The sequence below is a fragment of the Xenopus laevis genome, chromosome 3L (genome assembly GCF_017654675.1).
Source record: "Xenopus laevis strain J_2021 chromosome 3L, Xenopus_laevis_v10.1, whole genome shotgun sequence".
NCBI classification, from domain to species: domain Eukaryota; kingdom Metazoa; phylum Chordata; class Amphibia; order Anura; family Pipidae; genus Xenopus; species Xenopus laevis.
Window position 1 is genome coordinate 64,276,267 of NC_054375.1, and position 21,269 is coordinate 64,297,535.

Below are 21,269 nucleotides of genomic sequence, written 5' to 3' on the forward strand. Positions count from 1 at the left end.
GCTGACTGTTGTTGAGAGTCGTCTGTGATGTTCTAGGCGTAGTTGTCATTTAAGTGCGTTGGGCAAGATGGCGACTCCGTATCCAAGATCCTCGATCGAGGATGATTTTAACTATGGCACAAACGTGGCGTCGGCGAGCATACAGATTCGTATGGGTAAGGGGTTCAACCATAACTAATAAGATACTGATTGCTGCGATTCATCCTGTGTGCTAGGTTTAAGCGTTTGTTGCCATATTGTGCGCTTAATCAATGGCGTTTGATATGGGGCAATATCACCCTTTCCCACATTCTAGTCTAGTGAATAAATGTTTGGGGTGCTTGTCCTGTATGTGTAAGGGAATCTAGACCCAACAATTGAAATTGATTTAAACATACTCGGACTGCTACTCTCCACCTTTTTGCAGTTTGCTTTCATTTTCTGTTTTTACTGTTTTTTGAGATATTTGTATTTCAGCCTTCTAACACCGTTTGCTGAACCCAGTCAGCAACTCTAGGGTTAACTGAATCCATGAAATAAATGCAGAGGCAGGGTCACCGACACTCTGGCCTTCAAACACCTGCTGAACTGAAGCCTGTCTAGCAGTAGTGCAACTCTTATTCCAAAACATAGTTCTGTTTTTCTTATGCTTCCCTTAGTGGTCTTGCACTTATGTCCATGGTCTTGATAAATGTCCCCCAAGGTCTCATGCTTGTATTGTTGCCTTCTAATGTTTGTCTTGGATGTGATCCATTTGAATGCAATAAACCTTTTCCTCAGAGCCCATTTGTAAACCGAAACATGCTTTCCAGTGTAAAATTATATGCTAATCTTAAACTGGCCATAGACGCAAAGATCTGATTGTGCGAATCGAGGATTCGTACAATTTTCGGACCGTGTGTGGAGAGTCCAGAAATTTTTCGTCCAGCGGAGATCAGTCGTTTGGTCGATCGGACAGGTTAAAAGATTTCTGTCGGCTGCCGATAATATCTCTGCATGTATTGTCGAACATACGATTTTCAGTGGGAGACTGTCACTAGCTTTGGTCGGACATAACTTTCATACGATTGCTGTCAGGAGCAGAAGATCGGCTGATCTGTTCTTTTGTACTTTATTTGATTGGAATGGTTAGAAGCAGGTCGGGAGATGGGGATGTCCAATCGTACGTTGATTCGTACGATTGGATCTTTGCGTCTGTGACCAGCTTTAGAAGACATGGCTAACTGCTTGGTTTTCAGGCAGCTCCTTAGAGATGAATGTAGACGTGGTTCTTCGCTTTGTCTGACACTTGGATTTCATGATTTTCATGGATGGATGTAACTTTAGTTGGGGTGTGCAATGAACTGATTAGTTGGAGCAAATATTTCACCTCCAACTCTTGGGAATAAATACAGACATAATCAAGAATTAAAATCAATATATATTAATGAACAATTTGTGAAAATTATGGTTGGTTATGGCGATGAAACTAAAATCTCAATTCTTTGCTTCCAACATAGATTTTCTGAAAAAAGTTTACAGCATTCTGACCGTACAAGTGCTTTTGACAACACTAACTGCAGCACTATTCCTTTACTCCAAGTCTATTCAAACTTTTGTTCATGAAAGGTAAGTGATCTCTATCCTCAGATATAATTTATTTTCTTCTAAAAACTTTATTTTCCATTCAGTTGTATTTTTATATCCAGTTAATATAAAATAACATTTGTGGAGATGACCGGTGTGAAGTGGTTGCCTTTCTTATCCCAGCCAGTTTGCTAATTTATTTATTTTAGTGGCTCAAAATACTGCAATGATGTAAATGTGAGTTTCAAAAAGAATTCTGTCCCAGCTATTTAATAAACATAGACTATATTCCATAGAGCTCAGTGCAGAGACCACTTTGTGAGAGAAAGGAAGGTCACTTAACCATTTGATTGCTCCTGCTTGTATGCAAGCAAAAATCTAAGTACTGTGCGACTTTTTAACAATGTATTGAGTTTTACAAAAAGTACTGTATGTACATGCTGTTTTTCACTTTACGATAGTATTAAATTGAAACACCTATTTTGACATGACATTTTGACTTTACATTAATCTGTTTAAATGTGGCAATAGGGCATATTTGTTTGAGAAAATTAAATTTTTCTAACTCAGCTAAAGTTTGCTTTAATATGTCAGGTGTATTTTCACAATAACCTCACATATTTACTTAAACACTTAAGTACACCGTTGCAAGCAGAATGTGCCAACATTTTCTGCCATATAAATTCTCTGCAAAAATTCACCAGTGTATGTTCTCCATACAATTGTAATGGGGAAATGTGGCCATAAAGAAATGATGTGAGATAGTATCATGGAGAATATGATGTAGATAATGATGTGCAAAAGTCACTGCTGTATTTCTCTTCTCCCATCCACCTGATCCTAGCAAAATTTTATTTTTTAATTTAAAATACTCCAGATTCTAAAGCGATACTGATATATATTCCTATAAAATACATAGGTACCTGTCAGTATGAAATATGTGCTGCACCTGGAATATTTTGCCTCAAAGCTACCCCCCAACACTGCACACCTTTGCGCATGCCAACCGCTCACACTTCTAACGGATCTTCTGTATTGCTTCCTTGACGAAGGGCTGGGGGCGGAGCGATCCTTCCATAGGCTGAAGTCCTGTTTTGCAATTAGCCTATGGAAGATTGCGCTGCCCCTAGCCCAGCGTCACTGAAATTGCACAGAAGGTCTTTGAACAGTGTCGTAGGGTCGGGTCAGTGCAGGTGCAGGCTTTGAGGGAAAATAGTCCGGGTGCAGCACATACTCGCGCGTTCCTATGATTTTTGTAGGAACTTGTCAGTATCGCTTTCACTTTCATCTTTGTGTACCAATGCCCTAATGTGTGAACTCTGAGGGATATTTAGAGAGCTTATGAATGTAAAGTACAAGTTATAAAACAAAAGCTTATTTTGTATCTTTAATAAATATATACGTGTGTAAACATTTCCAAACTTTGACGGACAATTTTCAGCTTTAAATTCCCCTTATATGTGTTCCGAACCCAATCAATGCTACATATGGTCAGAATATCCAGAGGTAACAATTGACACACGGACCTCCAGTTGGACAGTAGTGTGTGCCCTGATCTATCCAAATACTCACAGTTTTAACATTTATATGAAAGGAAGTGGTATACTAAGTAGAAAAACACAGGATATCTGAGAGTTCTAAAAGAGTTTGCTTATACTGCCTTAAATGTGTTCTCAATTCTGGACTTTTCTTCCCCTTTTATAATGCTGTAATATAATTTGGAGATGCTTATCCATTATTTAATTTTTTTTCTCTGTAGTCCTGCTCTGCTCTTAATATCAGTCATTGGATCTCTTGGAACAGTAATCGCTCTAACAATCTACAGACAGCAGTATCCAGTGAATTTGTACCTGCTTTTGGCATTTGTAAGCACTTTATTTTATGAATAAATCTTTTGTCAACAGTACAGAAAATGCTCACAACAAATTGAATCATTTTAGCATTTTATTTAAAGGGGTTGTTCACCTTCCAAACACTTTTCAGTTCAGCTGTTTTCAGATTGTTCCCCAGAAATATAAAATTTTTCAATTACTTTCCAATATTTATTTTTTTACTGTTTTTCCAAAATCTAAGTTTAAACCTTAATGTCGTGTCCATGCTGTTTCAGTCTGGTTTCATGTCGTGTCCATGCTGTTTCAGCTCAGTAATTCAGATGCAGACTAATCTAAACTAACAATTTTGCAACATTTAGTTGATACATTTCTCAGCACCATCTCTGGATTTTTAGCAACTATTGTATCAATTCTTCTAACAGCTGCCTGTATTAAAACCCAGAGATTCTGCTCAGCAGGGGCAAAGATAAGAAATGTATCAACTAAATGTATCAATTTATTCACAGGGTCGGCAACCCCCCTCCCATAGCTACTTTAGAAGGTGAAAAATTTGCAGTTGGTTTTAATTTTTTTTTCATTATTTGTGGCTTTTGCGTTATTGAGCTTTTTATTCAGCAGCTCCCTAGTTTGCAGTTTCAGCCATCTGGATGGTAGGGTCCACATTACCGTAGCAACCATGCATTGGTATGAATAAAAGACTGGAATATAAATAGGAGAGAACCTGAACAGAACAATGAGCAATAACAACTAATGTGTAGCCTTACAGAGCATTTGTTTTGTAGAAGGTGTCAGCGACCCCCATTTGAAAGCTGTCGGAAGAGAGAGGCAAATAATTCAGGAAAAAAGGCTGATTCAACATACTACAATGGCATATTTATCAAGGGTTGAATTTCGAAGTTTTTTTTGGTGAATAGGTCCGTTTTCGAATCGTACGAATAGCACATTCAAACGAATTGGATTTTAAGTTTTTGAAAAAAAAAAAAAACTTAGCTTTAAGTCCACCAATTGACTTCAAATAGGTTCTAGGAGGTCCCCAATAGGCTAAACCGCAATTCGGCAGGTTTTACAGGGTAGATGGCAAATAGTTGAAGTCGAATTTTAAAAGAGACAATCAATACATTTTCGAAATTCTAATTTTTACAATTTTTTTTTCATATTCAAATCAAATTTGGACTATTCCCTCGTCGAAGTACACAAAAATTAGCTCGAAATTCGATTTTTTTTTATATTCAAATTCTCACTTCGACCCTTTGATAAATCTGCCCCTAAAAGTTAACTTAAAGTAGCCAGTAACATAACAATGTTTTTTTTATTCTTTATCTTACAATAGCACCTGCAAACAATACATTTCTTGCAATATACCTCCTGTTTTATATGAGATTCATTTTATAATCTTGTAGAAAGCCACAGATGTCATTTGACCCCCTGTGTAATCGATAAAACCATTGTATCCTTACAACATGGGAGGGGTATATATAAATAAAAGTATATATACCCTATTTAGCAAGATTTCTTATGCAGTGTAATGCAACCTCCCCTCCCTTACTTTGTTCTATTGAGTGATGAATTCTGGGGGTTCAAGTCTCTCAGCTTTCCTTGTTGGTTGGTGCACAGATTCTCTGGAAAGCAGAGGGACCTCAAGTCCCAAAATATACCACTTCACAATGGAACAAGATGGGGGTGCATTACAGAATATCATGGTTTTCTTTCAGTCTGTGGAATCAGGTCCCCATATATAGTAGAAAATCAGATGGCACACACTCTGGCAAAAACTTGTAGTTTATTGAGATCCACACACGACGTTTCAGAGGTACAACCTCCTTTCTCAAGTGTTCAATAAACTACAAGTTTTTTGCACATTTGCCAGAGTGTGTGCCATCTGATTTTCTACTATATATGGATTACTGAAACCAAGGCTTGCAGCAAGGTTTCCAGCTTGAGCACCACCCAAATACATGCACAGGTTTTGCATTACCACTGATGTGGAATCAGGTATGTCTGTGTAAAAATACATGTACAGGTATACTTATTTCTGAAAGTTCGGCTGTTGTTTGTATACCTTTTCTACACAAGTCCTACTGAACGAGCTTGTGTCAAAATGGGGGGGGTGTTATTCTTTTTAAGACAGGGTTAGGGTGTAGCTGCTGTTCAGAGAAGATGCAGCTGCAGTTTGACTTGTAGCTGTACCACTCAGTAGTTCTACCTAAAGGAACAGTAACCTCAAAAAATAAGTGTTTTAAAGTAATACAAATATAATGCAGTGTTGCCTTGCACTGGTAAAGCTGCTGTGTTTGCTTCAGAAACACTACTATTGTTTATATTAATATGCTGCTGTGTAGCAATGGGGACCATACAAAAGAGAAAAGGCTGAGGTTACACAGCAGATAGCAGATAAGCTCTGTAGAACATAATGGTGTTATCTGTTATCCACTATTTAACCTGTGCCATATAGCCATATTTTCAATTTCCACCATTGCTACACAGCAGCTTGTTTATATGAACTATAGTATTGTTTCAGAAGCAAAGAGATCAGTTTTACAAGATGCGGGCAACAGTACATGATATTTTTATTACTTTAAAACACTTTAATTTTTTTGGTGTTACTGTTCCTTTAAGCGGGTCTCAGGTATTGGCATTAAAGGGTACAGTAATTAAATGCAAGTACAGACGATAATATGTAGTAGTGTTGGTTTTTTCACTGGTTTATATTCTCCATTTTCTCATTTTGCAGACTGTCTTTGAATCTGTGACTGTAGCTATTGCTGGTAGGTGATCACTCAAACGATTCACTTTATTTTCACTGATTGAAACCTTTTTCAATACTCTCTATTATTGGTTAGCAAATCCATTGCGTTAATGCCATTAAGATATTTACTATATATGTTGAGGTGTTTATGGTGTTTTTTCACTAATCCTTTTGCATTTCAGTTATATTCTCTTGTGCCTCATTCCATTCTAGTTACATTCTATGATGTAGCAGTGGTCCTTCAAGCCTTTATACTGACAACAGCTGTGTTCCTTGGGCTGACAGCATTCACATTTCAATCAAAGAGAGACTTCAGCAAGTTTGGAGCTGGGTATATTGTTTTTCTATTTCTAAAGGGTTTTCCATTGTACAATCAAGCATTGAGTGATTTGTTAGCGTTTCTTGTGTCATACAACACTTACTGGACTACTGTAGTTCAAGAGACGTCTGCCTTTTTTTAACGTTTTACAATAATTATACACCCATTGGCATTCATGGCTTTCTATTCTGAGCTATTCTTAACTTTTATTTACAGTTATTCTTGGTATTCCTCCGTTCTATCTTGCTTCTTATCTTTTGAACTGCATTCTCTTAACTTTCTAGTTTGCCCTCCTGTCTGATTGTTCTGTTTTCCTTATGTTCTGTTTTTTTCTGGGCATTCTATACCACTGATACGGATACTTTCATCTCACATACTTTTACACTTCTTTTACCCACATTCTTATGATTAAACAAAATTGTCTTAACTGCAGCCTTATGAAAGTCTGGCCATTAACCTGACTTTTGTTTAAAGTCTGAAAAAACATTGTAAACAGATTAAAGGATACTAATGATAATTTTCAAAGTTTTAGGCCCAACATCATACAGTGTTCCCATAGTAGTCTAGGTATGAATCTGAGCCATAGTTGCTCCTAAAATGTATTAATCTTAATCAAAAATATATCCTCCCCCATGATATTGGGTCATGCAGATGGCACCGCAACAATGTATTGTATTTGCATTTTTATATGCTTATATTTTTCCTCTTGAAGAGTGTGTGACTTTGTTGTGTAATATTTTTACAGGCTTTTCACGTGCCTATGGATCCTGATTTTTGCAAGCCTTTTGAGGGTAAGCTGGCTTAACATCTTGCCACTATCGCATATCACATTATCTGTTGTTTCATTGCTAAGGTGTATGTATATTTTTTTTTTAATCCCACTTAAAGATGGAAGATTTAAATAAGTTTTCCTTAACTGCTGGTCTACAATTAGCTTTGCTGATTAGGGATATTATGTATCTAATAACCACTTGTGCTTCAGTATTAATAGTTAATGACATAGTCTTTGGTGAGTTGCAGCATTTTGTTCAGCACCACAAGTTGTGGTCATCAGAATGGCATAATTAATAGACCAAACTGATTCAATTGACATTTCGTTCTCAAATAGTATGCTACACCCACCACACAGTTTGATTGTGAGAAGTGTTCACAATACAGATACTGTCTGACATTTTTAGTAAGGTGATTAAACCTGTGTACTATTAAAGAAATTATTCAGTGTTAACATAAAAACTGGGTAAATAAATAGTCTGTGCAAAATAAAAATAAATTGCTTTCAATATAGTCAACATTTAATCTATAAAGGCTGGAGTGACTGGATGTCTAACATAATAGCCAGAACCTAACTTGCTGCTTTGCAGATCTTATTGGTTACCAGTCCGCAACAAATCTGTGACTTAAAAGGGAGCCCTATGGTCATAACTGTTTGCTTTTGAGTTTGACTTGCATGCTGAGGATCAAAAGCAAACAAACTGAATACTTATGTGCCCCCCCATCAAATCGCTGGCTAACTGAGTTCTGAGATGAACTGTTCCTTCAATGGGCGGCTGGAAAATTTCCAACCTGCATCAGAGCCTAACCCGATGATTGCCAACCTGTTTCACTAAATCCTCATCTATTGCCTAACTCTCACCCAACTCACTCTGATTATGCCACAAATAGGTGGTGTTGGCTGCGCCGATTCTAATGAAGACGCCGCCTGAGGCGGCTCCTTAAATGCCGCCCCTCCCCTCGCAGAAACACTAGTGCGGAGAGCGCAACTGCGCTCTCTCGCACTAGTAAAGCCGAATTTCCGGTTTCAAAACCGGAAATTCGGCTCTTTAAAGTGACAGGAGCGGCTTTTTGCCGCCCCTGGAAACTCATCTGGCGCTGCCGCCTGAGGCGAGCGCCTCAGCTCGCCTCATTGGCGGAGCGCACCTGGGTGTTGGCATGGTTACGTCACTGTAGCTTGGAGGTTGGTGCAAGTATTTCACCAAAGGGGAGAGGGAGGTTTCATCCAAACCTGCATCTGAGGCTATATTTCTCTGCCCTAATGTGTGCAACACTGGCTTTCTAGTTTAAAACACCTTTATATATGCTATTAAAGGTTGTGCAACATGATTAATTATTATAAGGATGTGCAACATGATTAATTATTTATAGCTAAAGCTATAAATAATTAATCAGGTTGCACAACCTTTCATTACATAAGTTAAAACTAAATTAAATCGGAATTCCAACACCCTTTATGAGCAAGGAGAATTCATACATTGCGTTAAGAGTATAAAATTAATGTCTTAGTATTTTAGCAGAGCATCATGGTGATTAACAGAGAACTTAAAAATAATTAAACTTTTAACCATTTCTCTTTCTTTGTTTTCCTTTGGACAGCTGTTCTTTTATAGTGAGACGGTAGAACTAGTAATGGCTGCAGCAGGAGCCCTGCTCTTCTGTGGATTCATCATCTATGACACACATATATTGATGCACAAACTGTCCCCAGAGGAGTACATCCTGGCGTCTGTCAACCTTTATCTGGACATCATTAATCTATTTCTCCATCTGCTTAGAATATTACAAGCTGTAAACAAAAAATAAATGACTGAGATTAGTGTATGCGCAGTAATAGTCTGTGCCCATAAATTCCTTTTGTTTTAATATTCTCTAAACATATTTAACTGTAATGTTGTTGTGATTTTAGATTGTGCGTGTTTTAGTCAATTACAGTCTTTCAATAACTTAACAGCTTAATCAGATGCAGTATTATGGTAGTCATTGACTAATACCTGTCAAAGGCTAATGAGGATAATTTAGGGGAGGCATATGAATTTAAATTGAGGTTGAACTGAGATATTTTAAATCTGTTTTATTTAGTACTTCAACGGTCACTTCCTACATGAACAACATATTCCAGTGCTCTGGTCACTTTGATCGGGTAATAGAACCAGGAACACTGTTTTTGGGCAGCACCGATTAGACATTTATTGCATATAACTTAAAGGAATAGTAACACCAAAAAATAAGTGTATTAAAGTAATTTAAATGTAATGTACTGTTTCCCTGCACTAGTAAAAACTGGTGTCTTTGCTTCAGAAACACTACTATAGTTCATATAAACAAGCTCCTGTGTAGCTATAGGAGCAGTCATTCAAGGCTCAGGATACATAGCAGGTAACAGATGCACTTTGTAAAATACCATTGTATTCTATTACTGAGCTTATCTGCTACGTAAACTGTGCTTTTTCAGCTTGAATGGCTGCCCCCATGGCTACACAGCAGCCTTTTTATATAAACTCTAGTAGTCTTTTTAAAAGCAAACATATAAGTTTTATGAATGTGGAGCGACAGTACATTATATTGAACTACTTTAAAACAATTTTCTTTTTTGTGTTACTGTTCCTTTAAATGCAGTCTACAGCTTTTCTAGCTGGATTTGAAGTGTACATGATTTTTCACTTGATCTGCTAACCTGCTAAAGCAATGGAATAGTAAGAGAAGCCTGCTATAAATATATTCTATGCTTTTAATTAGCTGCTCCTTTTTGGGCAATACCCTCTGCTAAATTACCGAATCATTACAATTTGTTCAGTGTAAGATTTACCTTTTTAATTATTTTTATTTCCTCTTTAATTAATGTACTCCACCAACTAAAATGTTAACTTTTGCAAAGTGATATTTCTGAAAATCATGGAAATCTATTCTAAATTATATTTTGATAGGTTTTTTGTATTTCTTGTTGGAAATAAACTTTAAAATGTGCTTGTTGACAGAGGTTGCTGAGAATTGAAATGCCAAGTTAAGCTTCTTAGGAAGCTCAAGCATCAAGCTTATAATTATAAATATAGGTATTGAATAAAGCTCAGGTAGATGCCTTGCATATCATTGCTGGTGAAGCTCCAGATTCTGCTAGAATAAACACTAATCCTTAAATGGTCATGTTCACCCTTTGTAAAACAATAGAACAGCTATGTGCTCCAAACTGTCCTGTAAATGTTCCCCCTAGGTTCCTTTAGAAGATAAAACGCAGACATTACGTTTGTCAGGAAGGAAGGATTAGAGGATTAAATTAATTCTTTCTTTCATACAAACATATATATAAATTCCTTCTGATGCAAGTGCTCACAGTTCTTCTACTCTAGAGTTTGTGTTTAGTGCAACCAATGAGACCTTTATCTTTATTCTAAGGTGAGAAGCATTCTGCAAAGTATTCCTACTGTAGCTTGTTGCTTATCCTAGTTAAACTGAGCAGTAAAAGGATCTCTGGGATTCTCATCTCTACCTAAAGGGAAAGGTTTTTAAATGTAGGATACCAATGAAATGGGGTTTTTGGCATTTGTGTTTTAATGACTCTCATAGCTACATACTCGTTGGAAATGCTGCACTATGCAGAATAAACCTTAAAAATCATTTATATTCTAAGCCACTACGTACATGGAGATGGACATCCTTGAGGTCTACTCATCCTTTTCAATCAATTTGGCGAATTGGATCTTCCAGGATTAGGACTGGGCACCAAAGATTACACAATGGCAACATGTTCCATAGCACATATTGGAAGGAGTATTAGCTTATGACTAAGTGTCAGGTGTCATGAAGCTTGACATGGTTTTCTAAATAAGGATTTTTTTACTTTTTAAACTGATTATTCTGGTCTGATCTGCAAGTGGTTTCCGGAGTGCCCTATACCTTCATTGCTTCTATACGGATTGATTTGCTCTGCTGAGCTGAGGGCCTGGGCCACTGCTTCACCTTGATGAGTTTTCACCATATTTAGCCTTTAGGGAGTATGGGAGCCAAGGATGGAGCCCCAGTGGGACTGCTTATTTTTAGGACACATTATGCCCTGTCTCTAGGCCTAGGGAGTATATACATTTATATCAGCCCTGGCTGCCATTTTACTAGCTAGGCAATTCAAGGAGAGTGAAGGCAAATGTTCTAAATTTTAAAAAAGGCGGATTGCTTTTGTTTTTTTGCTCTTTGCACAGTCTACTCTTTACAATTGTAAAATAACTCTCCCACTGTACATATTTTCAGAAGCGCTAGAAGGCCTATATGGCTACATCTTCCTAGGTATACCAAATATATCCTACGTAGGATTGAAACCATGTTTTTTACCCCCGAACGCGCTCCACTTGGTATGGTCTCTTGACGTGACACGGAAGCGCCTTAACAGGTGTCAGATCGATATCCTGATCATGTCGGAGACTCTCGGTAGGTTACGGAACCGATGCAGTAACGTATACAGGTGGGCATGAGAGAAGTAATGACCAACAGGGAAGGCGGGAAAAGAAGCGAGGGCTCAGACTATGCTTTAACCGGCTGCCCATGCACGTGTCGCTCATATTGTGCGTCAGCCAGTGGATCCTGGGCAGTTTCTCACATTGCCATACACTGATCACTCGGCGGCAGGGGGGATTTGACTAATGTATCTTGAAAAATCCAAGCTGATTTTATTACTGTTACTTAAGGATAGTATGGCTATGACGTGTTTCTGAATCATTCTCATATTTAATCATCTTTACCCTAATTATTGTGGTGTGTACTGTCCTAGTATAACAGTGGCTACATAACAAATCCTGTGCAGGACAAATTGGTTCCTTTATGTTGTGAGATTGTGCACAAGACACGTGGTATTATACTAATTCATTTTATTAATCCACTTTTTAACTTTTATCACGACGTTGGCTTTGTTCAGCAGCTGTACAATGTCATTTGTGTTTGTGGTTGTTAGGGTACAGTTTACTGTAGCAACCAGGCAGTGGTTTGAATGGCCGCCTGGAGGAGAGGCTAGTTTATATTGGGAAAAAAAACCCCAACAAATTCAAGCTGGGATGATATAGAAGAGGAAGGTATATAATGCAAAAGCTATTTTAAAAAATGAGGACTAACTGGAATGTTGCTAAAAATAGGCCATACTCTGGCCTGGACTGGCAATCTGTGGATTCTGGCAAATGCCAGAGGGGCTGCTGTAAGATGCCGTAGATAATATTTAGTGGGATGGAGGGAGACTGTTTGGTCCTCTGTACTTGAAATGTCAGGCCTTATTTAAAATTAACAAAATGATGTAAAAAAAAAAAAAAAGATTTGTGGCACACAGAGAATCTATGTTTTCTGATTATTGGGGTTTATGACCCCTAGCAATTGGCAGTTCAAGATTTTTTTTTATTGTTCCTTGCAGAAGTTAATGCAAAATTATGAGGCAAAGTACTTCCATCTTTTAACTTGGTTAAGAACAATTTTGGAAGGAGGAGAAGGCATTTGACCAAAGTTACAGTTAAACGCACTTTAAGAATAAGCTCCTTACCTTTAAGCCTGAGACACTTTCCTGAGGAAGGTCAGGAATTGTTAGTTTATACAAAATTATGCCTAGGTAATCCCTTTCTGGATTACAGGTGGAGGGATGAGCAAAACAGTTATTTTTTTGTTTTATAATATTAAAAAGATGACTTTTTAAATGCAAAAAGGGGAATGTACTTTCTCAATTCAAGCTTTTTATTTTTGCAGAAGCCTGGTGTATATTGCACTCATGGACTGCATAGTTACAATTAAGAACAAAATGGTTCCAAGGTGCCTATATGTATTGGCCTAGCACAGGGGTCAGAAACCTTTACTATCAAAAGAGCCATTTTGCCCCCCCTTCCACAAAAGAAAAATAGTCTGGAGGCGGGCGTCCCCGTCGCACCACTGGACCACCAGGGTGAGTTTTATTTATTACAGCAACTAATCAATGATTACCATTTTAAAGCCATCTGCAAGTAGAACAATGAATACAACAATTTGATTGCCTTAGGTAAATTTGCCCATTGTTGATAAATGACCCTCATTGTCTTTATAAAAGTGTCTGTATTACGGGACGTGGTCATTTAAATACATATCATCATATATAACTGGAAGAAAACAAAGGAAGGACTGAAAAGGAGAATGTGTTTGGCCACAGCATATGGCATACACAAATTAACTTAACACCATATTCCCTACCTTATGAAAATTAAAAAAACAAAAACAAAGGATCAGTGGAGTGACTTTATTTACTTTCCTTCACAACCAGTTTAGGTGTAGGCAAAAAAAAAGTCCTCAGTTTGAATAGTAATTTGTTTTCGCTGTATACCGATAACTGCACTACATAAATATCTTGCTTTGCGGATTCTGAATACAGCCAAGTTGGATTTGAAGCAGAAGAAATTAATTTTCAACATGTTTTTGGAAGTTTGCTCTGGTAATCCTACATTTTTATATTTTCAGGCGTTGGAAGCAGTAACAGCTATTGCTGTCGGCTTTAGCAAACACAACAGTTAACTGGTAACTGGTAAATTAAATTGTACATGCATTAAAGTGAACTACATCTCTACCACTAAAACCGGACCTGCCCTCAATTTGTTAATTTCCAGAAACAACCAATTTCATAAATTATAGGTTTTACCTGGTAAAATATATAAAATCCTGTACGGAGTTGCCCAGGCCATGCAAATATGACAAGGCATGAAACATGGCTTATAAGTAACCTTACTACATTACACAAACTAGTGGTTAGTGTGTCGCTATTCAAAACTTATACTGCCCCCTCTGAGAAGCTGCAATGTCCTGCATTACCAGCCTATGGATATTTGGGTGAATACATTGTGAAACTGATAGATGCACATTGACATACCTGTAAGCTAGCTATGATCTACACCATTGTAAGCAGTTGGAGAAATGTATACTTTACCTCTACTTGACACACCCAGCTTGTATATTTTTTGTTAAGAAAAATGTTGAATAAAAAAAAACACCAATTAAACTGCTTCTCCGAAGGCCAGACCTGCAGCCCTTTCATTTTCCTGCAAGTAATTGTACCCTTACATTTCAAGATAGGCGATGCTATGTGTGTGTGGTAAGCTGGAAATGTTTTGTTTGCAGAAATGAAGTTCTTATGACATATTCACAGTGCTCCCTCAGTTTACACCATAGGCCAAACGAATAATTACATGAGGGGGATGTTTTAAAGAGGGAGGCCTATAATTGCTCTAGTGTTGCTGTTAGAATGGACTCATTTTGATTATTCAGCTTCACTTTTTTACTGAAACCTTAGTTCAGTTTAATGTATCATAAGAGATCTGAATATTATCCATTTATAAAACAGTTTTAAAGGGTTTGTTCACCTTTAAATGAACTTGTATATATGCGGATATTCTCAGACAATTTGCTGATGTTCGGTTTTTAATATTTGTGGTGTTTCAGAGAAGAGCTTCCCTGCCACTTTTAATGGGGGAACAAATGCTTTATCACCTAAAACTTCAGTTCATTTCTCATCTTTCAATTGATGAATGCCCAACCACATGAGTTATATCTAACGGGTAATATCTCCTGTACAGATCTTCACCTTCACTTCCCCAACCACAGAAGTTGCCGCAACTTAATTGGCCCATAGCACATCCATAACCGCAGAGTTATACCACCGCATTCGGTCATGGATCTCAACTAGGAACATTCACAGTAGCCCAATATCACTATGTGCCTTCCAGTGTGCATGATTCTGCTTCTGATCCATGGGATAAATATTGGGAATAGAAGTTACCCAACTGAAAGTGGTGGCCAAAACTGCTGACCTGCTCTGCTTTGGTGGTTTTGGAAGGGGGCCTATGCAGGGACTCAGACAAGATTTCTGATGATCAAGCAAAAGGAGTGCCCCCAAAGGCTGTATTCGACCTGACTGTCCTTTAAATTCTGACTTCCGACTACTGCATGAAGAGAGATACAGAGAAGGGAATAGTGAAGAGTAACTTATTTCAAAAAAGTACGGGATTTTTATTTGATTACATTTAGGAAACCTCTTATTTCAGTATGATAAAGATTATATGATATTTTCATTTTCAGTATTGTTTCCCTTTAAATAACTTTCACTTAGAAATTCAACATAACCTAATTTTAATAGGAATGCCTAAACACAATTTTAAATGTAATGCTAAAACTATGGCCATCGAAAATGCCTAGAGCCATTGGCAGTGAATCCTCCATTATAATGTATGTCACACAGCTACATTTCCAATCTTAGTTCATCTTTGGAGGACTATGTGTAGGCAATAACTGATATAAACATCCTCATGGAGACTGGACAGAATCCCTCTTCAGAGCTGCAGTCTGTCCTTTCGTATGTGGTCTAGTGTCTTGTGGTGAGAAACAAATAAGCTGGTAATGCTGTTCATATGTTTTTTGAATTCTCATTACTTTTCTCAGCATGGTTGTGAATTTTTTATTGCTATTTTCTATAGAGAATAGGTATGTTATAATGTGCTCTATGTTTTGGTTCCAGATGCTTTTTATTTTGAGTTCTATTCATGCAGAATTGTTCTTGGTCCAGATATTTCTTTTTTTTTATTTCTGGCTGTTTCTGTTGTTGGCTCCTTGATGTTCTGTTACCAGATAGCCTTCTCTTGAAGTTTTCATTTATGAAAAAAAGAGCTTCCTCATGCAAATCTTCCAGGCCTCTTCAGTAAAATAGTATACAGAGCAGCAAGCTCCTGCAGTAATGCCATATGTAAAGAGGATAGTTAGAAACCAGACACAATGAAAATAAAATAAGTGCTATAAACACTGATGACTGCAGAAACAACAGATTTGAACTTAATACAGAATATAAATTCACAACCATAAAGTGCTATAATCCTTCCATGTCAATGAGAAGGTGTCACCACAAATGAGGTTTTGCTCATTCAATGGAACAGCTGGGCTTCCACAGCATCTCAGCAAAGCAATTACACTTTCCATGAATTTACATCTGGATACAGTGAGAAAACACCAAATGCATCCCTAAGCCCTGTCACATATCTCAGTAGATGCTTCATGGCAACATAGAGAGACACTAGGCTTGGACTTAACAAATGTAGGGGAGTACATGGCCCACTATTGTAACTAAACAAACAGAATCAGCAGTGTGCAAACACAAGAATCACTAATGATTGATGAGCAATATAGATTCAGTCCCCTTTGTAATCCGCCAAAAAACATCAACACATTCATAAATTCACACTTTTAATAGTTGCACATTTGCTTCAATTTAGTTACATGACTATTAACTTTGGGGCAAAGGAATATTTTTTTGCACAGATTCCATTTTTACATTTACCATATTGCACAAAATCACTCCCATCTCTGTGCAACTGTGCGATCACCAATATTTCAGGCAAGGACATTTAATGCTGCCAAATTTCTCATAAGACACATGTTCTTCCTGACATGACTACTGTTCTTGGCATGAAGGGAATCGAAATAGACATTTTTACCAGGTAATATGTTTCATTTAGCAAGAACATATAGTGATTACAATTTTTTAGACCCACTGTCTACCATGTATACAAATATATAATACACATTATTGGTTTATAAGAGTTATCAGTCCACCTGGAAAGGACAGATTGACAATATCCATCAAGAAGGGCTGCATTAATTGCAATTTAATTTATATGGAATCTTTGTGGCATTGCTCCATACATTTACTCAACATGTCCTGTCCCTAAGCTTTCACATGATCTGGTAACTCTACTTTTAACAACCTATCTTAGTGATCCTTTAGGGAGTCAGTAGCTCGCTGTCCTGGTTGAACTGCCAAAAATTGCTATTTGAATGCATGGCAATTAATAAACTCTTCCCATTTTATTACTATGAGAGCTATATTGCTCATCTTTTTACAACATTCCTCAATGGAAGCTATTACAAATAATTATATATATATATATATATATATATATATCTATATATATATATATATATATATATATATATATATATATATATATATATATATATATACATTTAAACAGTTCTTATTTACACACACACACACACACACACATATATATATATATATATATGTGCCACTTTCCTGAAGACGGCTCGCGTATAAGAGCCAAAACGTTGAAATAAAGGCATTTGATTTTTGCACCTGACAAGTCCTTGGAGTGCGGTTTGTGCGATGTGTGTGTGTATATATATATATATACATATATATATATATATATATATATATATATATATATATATATATATATATATATATATATATATATAATGTATGTAATATATATGTGTGTATGTGTGTAACTAAGAACTGTTTAAATGTATTTTCTAATTATTCAGTTTATAGATTCTTGTTTTCTAAAATTGATTTGTTTTACTATCTGCAAAACAATTTGTACAAATATCCAGTAGGTGGCAGGCTTTGCTTAATCTACAACAACATGGAAGCCCATTTCTGATTCTGCATCCTAGAAATGTTTGAACTCCATATCAGATACTTTTATAACATCAAGATTTAGTGTTTTAAAATATAAACAATGACAAATGCTGAGTGCAGGTTGTTGAAGCAAATTGCCATTGCCAAGTGAAATTGTGTTGGTATTAAGTATTATGTAATTTTAACATAAATGTGCTTTTTGATGTAGCATTATTGTATAGAAAATCTGTCGTCCATAGCTTTACTATACAATGACTAAAGCATGTTTTCTCACTTCTTCATTTGACCCCACTGATTTTGATTTTTGATTTTGAGACATAAAATTATATTTTCCCACTAAATGTAATCACCAGATCTTGAAATGTATTGATCTTCTGGAGTGTATTCAATCTGTTAGAATTGAAAGAATAAAATTAAATATAAATTAATGAATGTATAGGCAGGATGTACTGCTTATTTATTTTTTCTGCTTAAGTATGCCTTATTAATTGTCCATAGACAAATACTACAATGGAGCCTCCTTCAGCCTATAAAATGCATCTAGACAGCTTATATGCAAAATATGAGATCTGTTATCCGGAAACCTATTATCCAGAAAGCTCTGAATTATGGCGAGGCTATTTCCCATAGACTCCATTTTAATCAATTTATTCACATTTTAAAAAAATGATTTCCTTTTTCTCTGTTATAATGAAACGGTACCTTGTACTTGATCCCAACTAATATAATTAAACCTCAGTGAGGGTCATTTATCAACACTGGGCAAATTTGCCCATGGGCAGTAACCTATGGCAACAATCAGATTGCTGCATTCATTGTCCTACTTGCAGCTGGCTTCAAAAAGCTAATCATTGATTGGTTGCTATGGGTAACTGCCCATGGGCAAATTTGCCCAGTGTTGATAAATGAGCCCCATTGTATGCAAAATAATTAATTGTCTTTAATTCATGTTTAAATAATTTTTAGCAGATTTAAGGTATGGAGATCAAAATTACCAAAATATCTGTTAAATTACCGAAATATCTGTTAACCAGAAAACCGCAGGTCCTGAGCACTCTTGATGCTATACCTGTACATTTAGGGGCCCATTTACTTAGCTCAAGTGAAGGAATAGAATAAAAAAAACTTCGAATTTCAAATGTTTTTTTTTTTTGGCTACTTCGACCATCGAATTGGCTACTTCGACCTCCGAATATGACTTCGATTTCGAATTGAACGATTCGAACTAAAAATCGTTTGACTATTTGATAGTCGATGTACTGTCTCTTTAAAAAATACTTCGACCCCCTAATTCGCCACCTAAAACCTACTGAGGTGCAATGTTAGCCTATGGGGAAGGTCCCCATAGGCTTTCTATCAATTTTTAGGTTGAAGAAAAATCGTTCGATCAATGGATTAAAATCCTTTGAATCGAACGATTTGCGGTAAATCCTTCAACTTCGATATTCGAAGTCGAAGGATTTACATTTGGCAGTCGAATATCGAGGGTTAATTAACCCTCGATATTCGACCCTATGTAAATCTGCCCCTTAATAATAAGGAATAATAGTATAAAAAACACCAAATTTAGATTGCAAGCACTGTGGCCAATGTGCTCTGTGTGTCTGAATATGTTTCTGTAGAATAATTTTGTATAAACTTGGTAAGAATACATCAGTAAAGCAGTGTACACCTTCCAGAAAAAATCCTTATACGTATTCCTTCAAAATCAGTTTAGGAAACACTCCGTGAGCTATTATTCTTACACTGGCAGCTTTTCTAGCAATAACAGTGAGTGGCAAAATGTTAATGCCTAGATGGGAAGGAAATAATGCTAAAACATAAACTCTTGTCTCCTCCTTGTCTGCTGATGCTTTTTATAGAGATGGAATAAACCGTAGATAAACATTTGGAATTGTCAAAGGCATCCATAACACAAAGACAATTACACATTAATGTATCTGAGAAATGTGGGAAAAGCCCATGGGAGAGAAGGCAGGGCAGACCACCCAATTCCATTCACATGTTTAATTACAGTTCTTAGCTCACTTCGCTTGTGATCAAAGCTGAACTGGAACATATGTCTCCATTGGTGAAACCTAAGTTGCAAGAGCAGTACATATGGCACATTTAAAAGGCAGTGAAAAATAGTTTTAGGGAGCTGAAACAAAAGGTGATCATTAGGTTGAAGGAAGGAGGCTGCTTTGATAGAGTTCATTCTGAGGACAGCGGCTATTCACAATGTTCAGACACTACTTGTAAACAGACACTGATGTTCTCATCAGGAAATGTGGAACAAAGAGACAGAGAGAGGGAATGTCTACAGATGAGGAGTTAAGGCAAGACCTATGCCATTATCTGCTATTAACTCCTTGGCTGCAGCTGGGGCATACATGCATGTTACATTAGCATCACTGTTCCACATTAGTAAAGTTACAGCAGTTTTCATAGGACAATCCCATTCATGTTATGGTTCAATTGAGGTCACCTTGATGATGCCTTATGAATATCACAGTACATATTATTTATACAGATATACCAATGTGTGTGTGTGTGTGTGTGTATATATATATATATATATATATATATATATATATATATATATATATATATATATATATATATATTCTGGCGCCGGAATTTATAGACTTCCGCCTGCCCCGCCCCTTTTGTGACGCCACTGCGGGGCAAGGCGGGCGCGGGTCTATAAATAAAGGAGAGCAGCAGGCCTGGGTCGGGTGCGGGTAGGGAGCGGGCGGGTTAGGGTCGGGTGCGGGTCGAGAAATTCTCGACCCGCACATCACTATTATATTTATATATACATTTTACAGCCTTTCTGGCTGCCCCATATTTTCTTTTTCCCACTCCTTAGTGAGTCAGGCCAGGAATTTCAGCCAGCTTTATCACTCAAAATCAGTCGTTTTGGAAATATAAAATGTTATCCCCATCCTGGGTCCTGGCGTGGCATGTGTCAGTATCTCTTAAATAACTTCTGTAAATTAATAAACTTGTTGTTCATACTCAGGAAAAGGGGAAGTCTCTGAGGAAGTGCAGTGACACTGAAACGCGTCAGACCTCAGACGCTGTTTAACAGTGTATCAAGATAAAAGATCCCGGAGTGCGCCGCCACAATGATCGGTGTGCTCAGGACAAGTCGGCCTTTGATAAATTATGTTAATGTTTTTGCAGTAGATGTTTAAGAATCAATGAAGTCTGTATTAGTATAAGCCACATTATACAAATAAACTCTAAGGCTGTAAAACTTGTTGGCCATATTTGGGTATGTACCTGCATTTAGATTAGTTCATTTAATTGTCCTTGAGCTAGATTTAGCCTGGCCTGATAAATCATTGGGTAACAAAAGGTGCCCAGACCAATGTGGGGTTACTTAAGTAGTGCTATACCATAATATTCTACCGTGGCAGTACCAGTTACTATGCTTATGTTAGGCTAAATACACATGGGTGTTTTCACTGCCTCTGCCATCTGGCAGAAAACATATCAAAATAATAGGTATTTGGGGTGTTATCTACTTGGTGATCAGTGCTCTGTTCTTCAGATCGTCTGGTAGGTCACTATCTACTTTTTGGGCACCCTGAGTTTAAGCTGGCCATACACAATATGATCTGCTTGTTTGGCCAGCCCCCAAACAAGTTAATC

General features: G+C 37.0%; 1 protein-coding gene across 1 annotated transcript; it reads left to right on the top strand.

Annotated features, from left to right (window-relative positions):
- On the top strand, positions 1–10,188 carry tmbim4.L (transmembrane BAX inhibitor motif containing 4 L homeolog; the record flags this gene model as incomplete). Its single annotated transcript, NM_001095813.1, is given in 7 exon segments — positions 1–155; positions 1,479–1,587; positions 3,305–3,410; positions 6,109–6,142; positions 6,337–6,454; positions 7,188–7,233; positions 8,813–10,188. Coding segments are annotated over 7 exon segments (708 nt in total). The 3' UTR covers positions 9,020–10,188.
- Between the last annotated feature and the right edge of the window lie 11,081 nt (positions 10,189–21,269).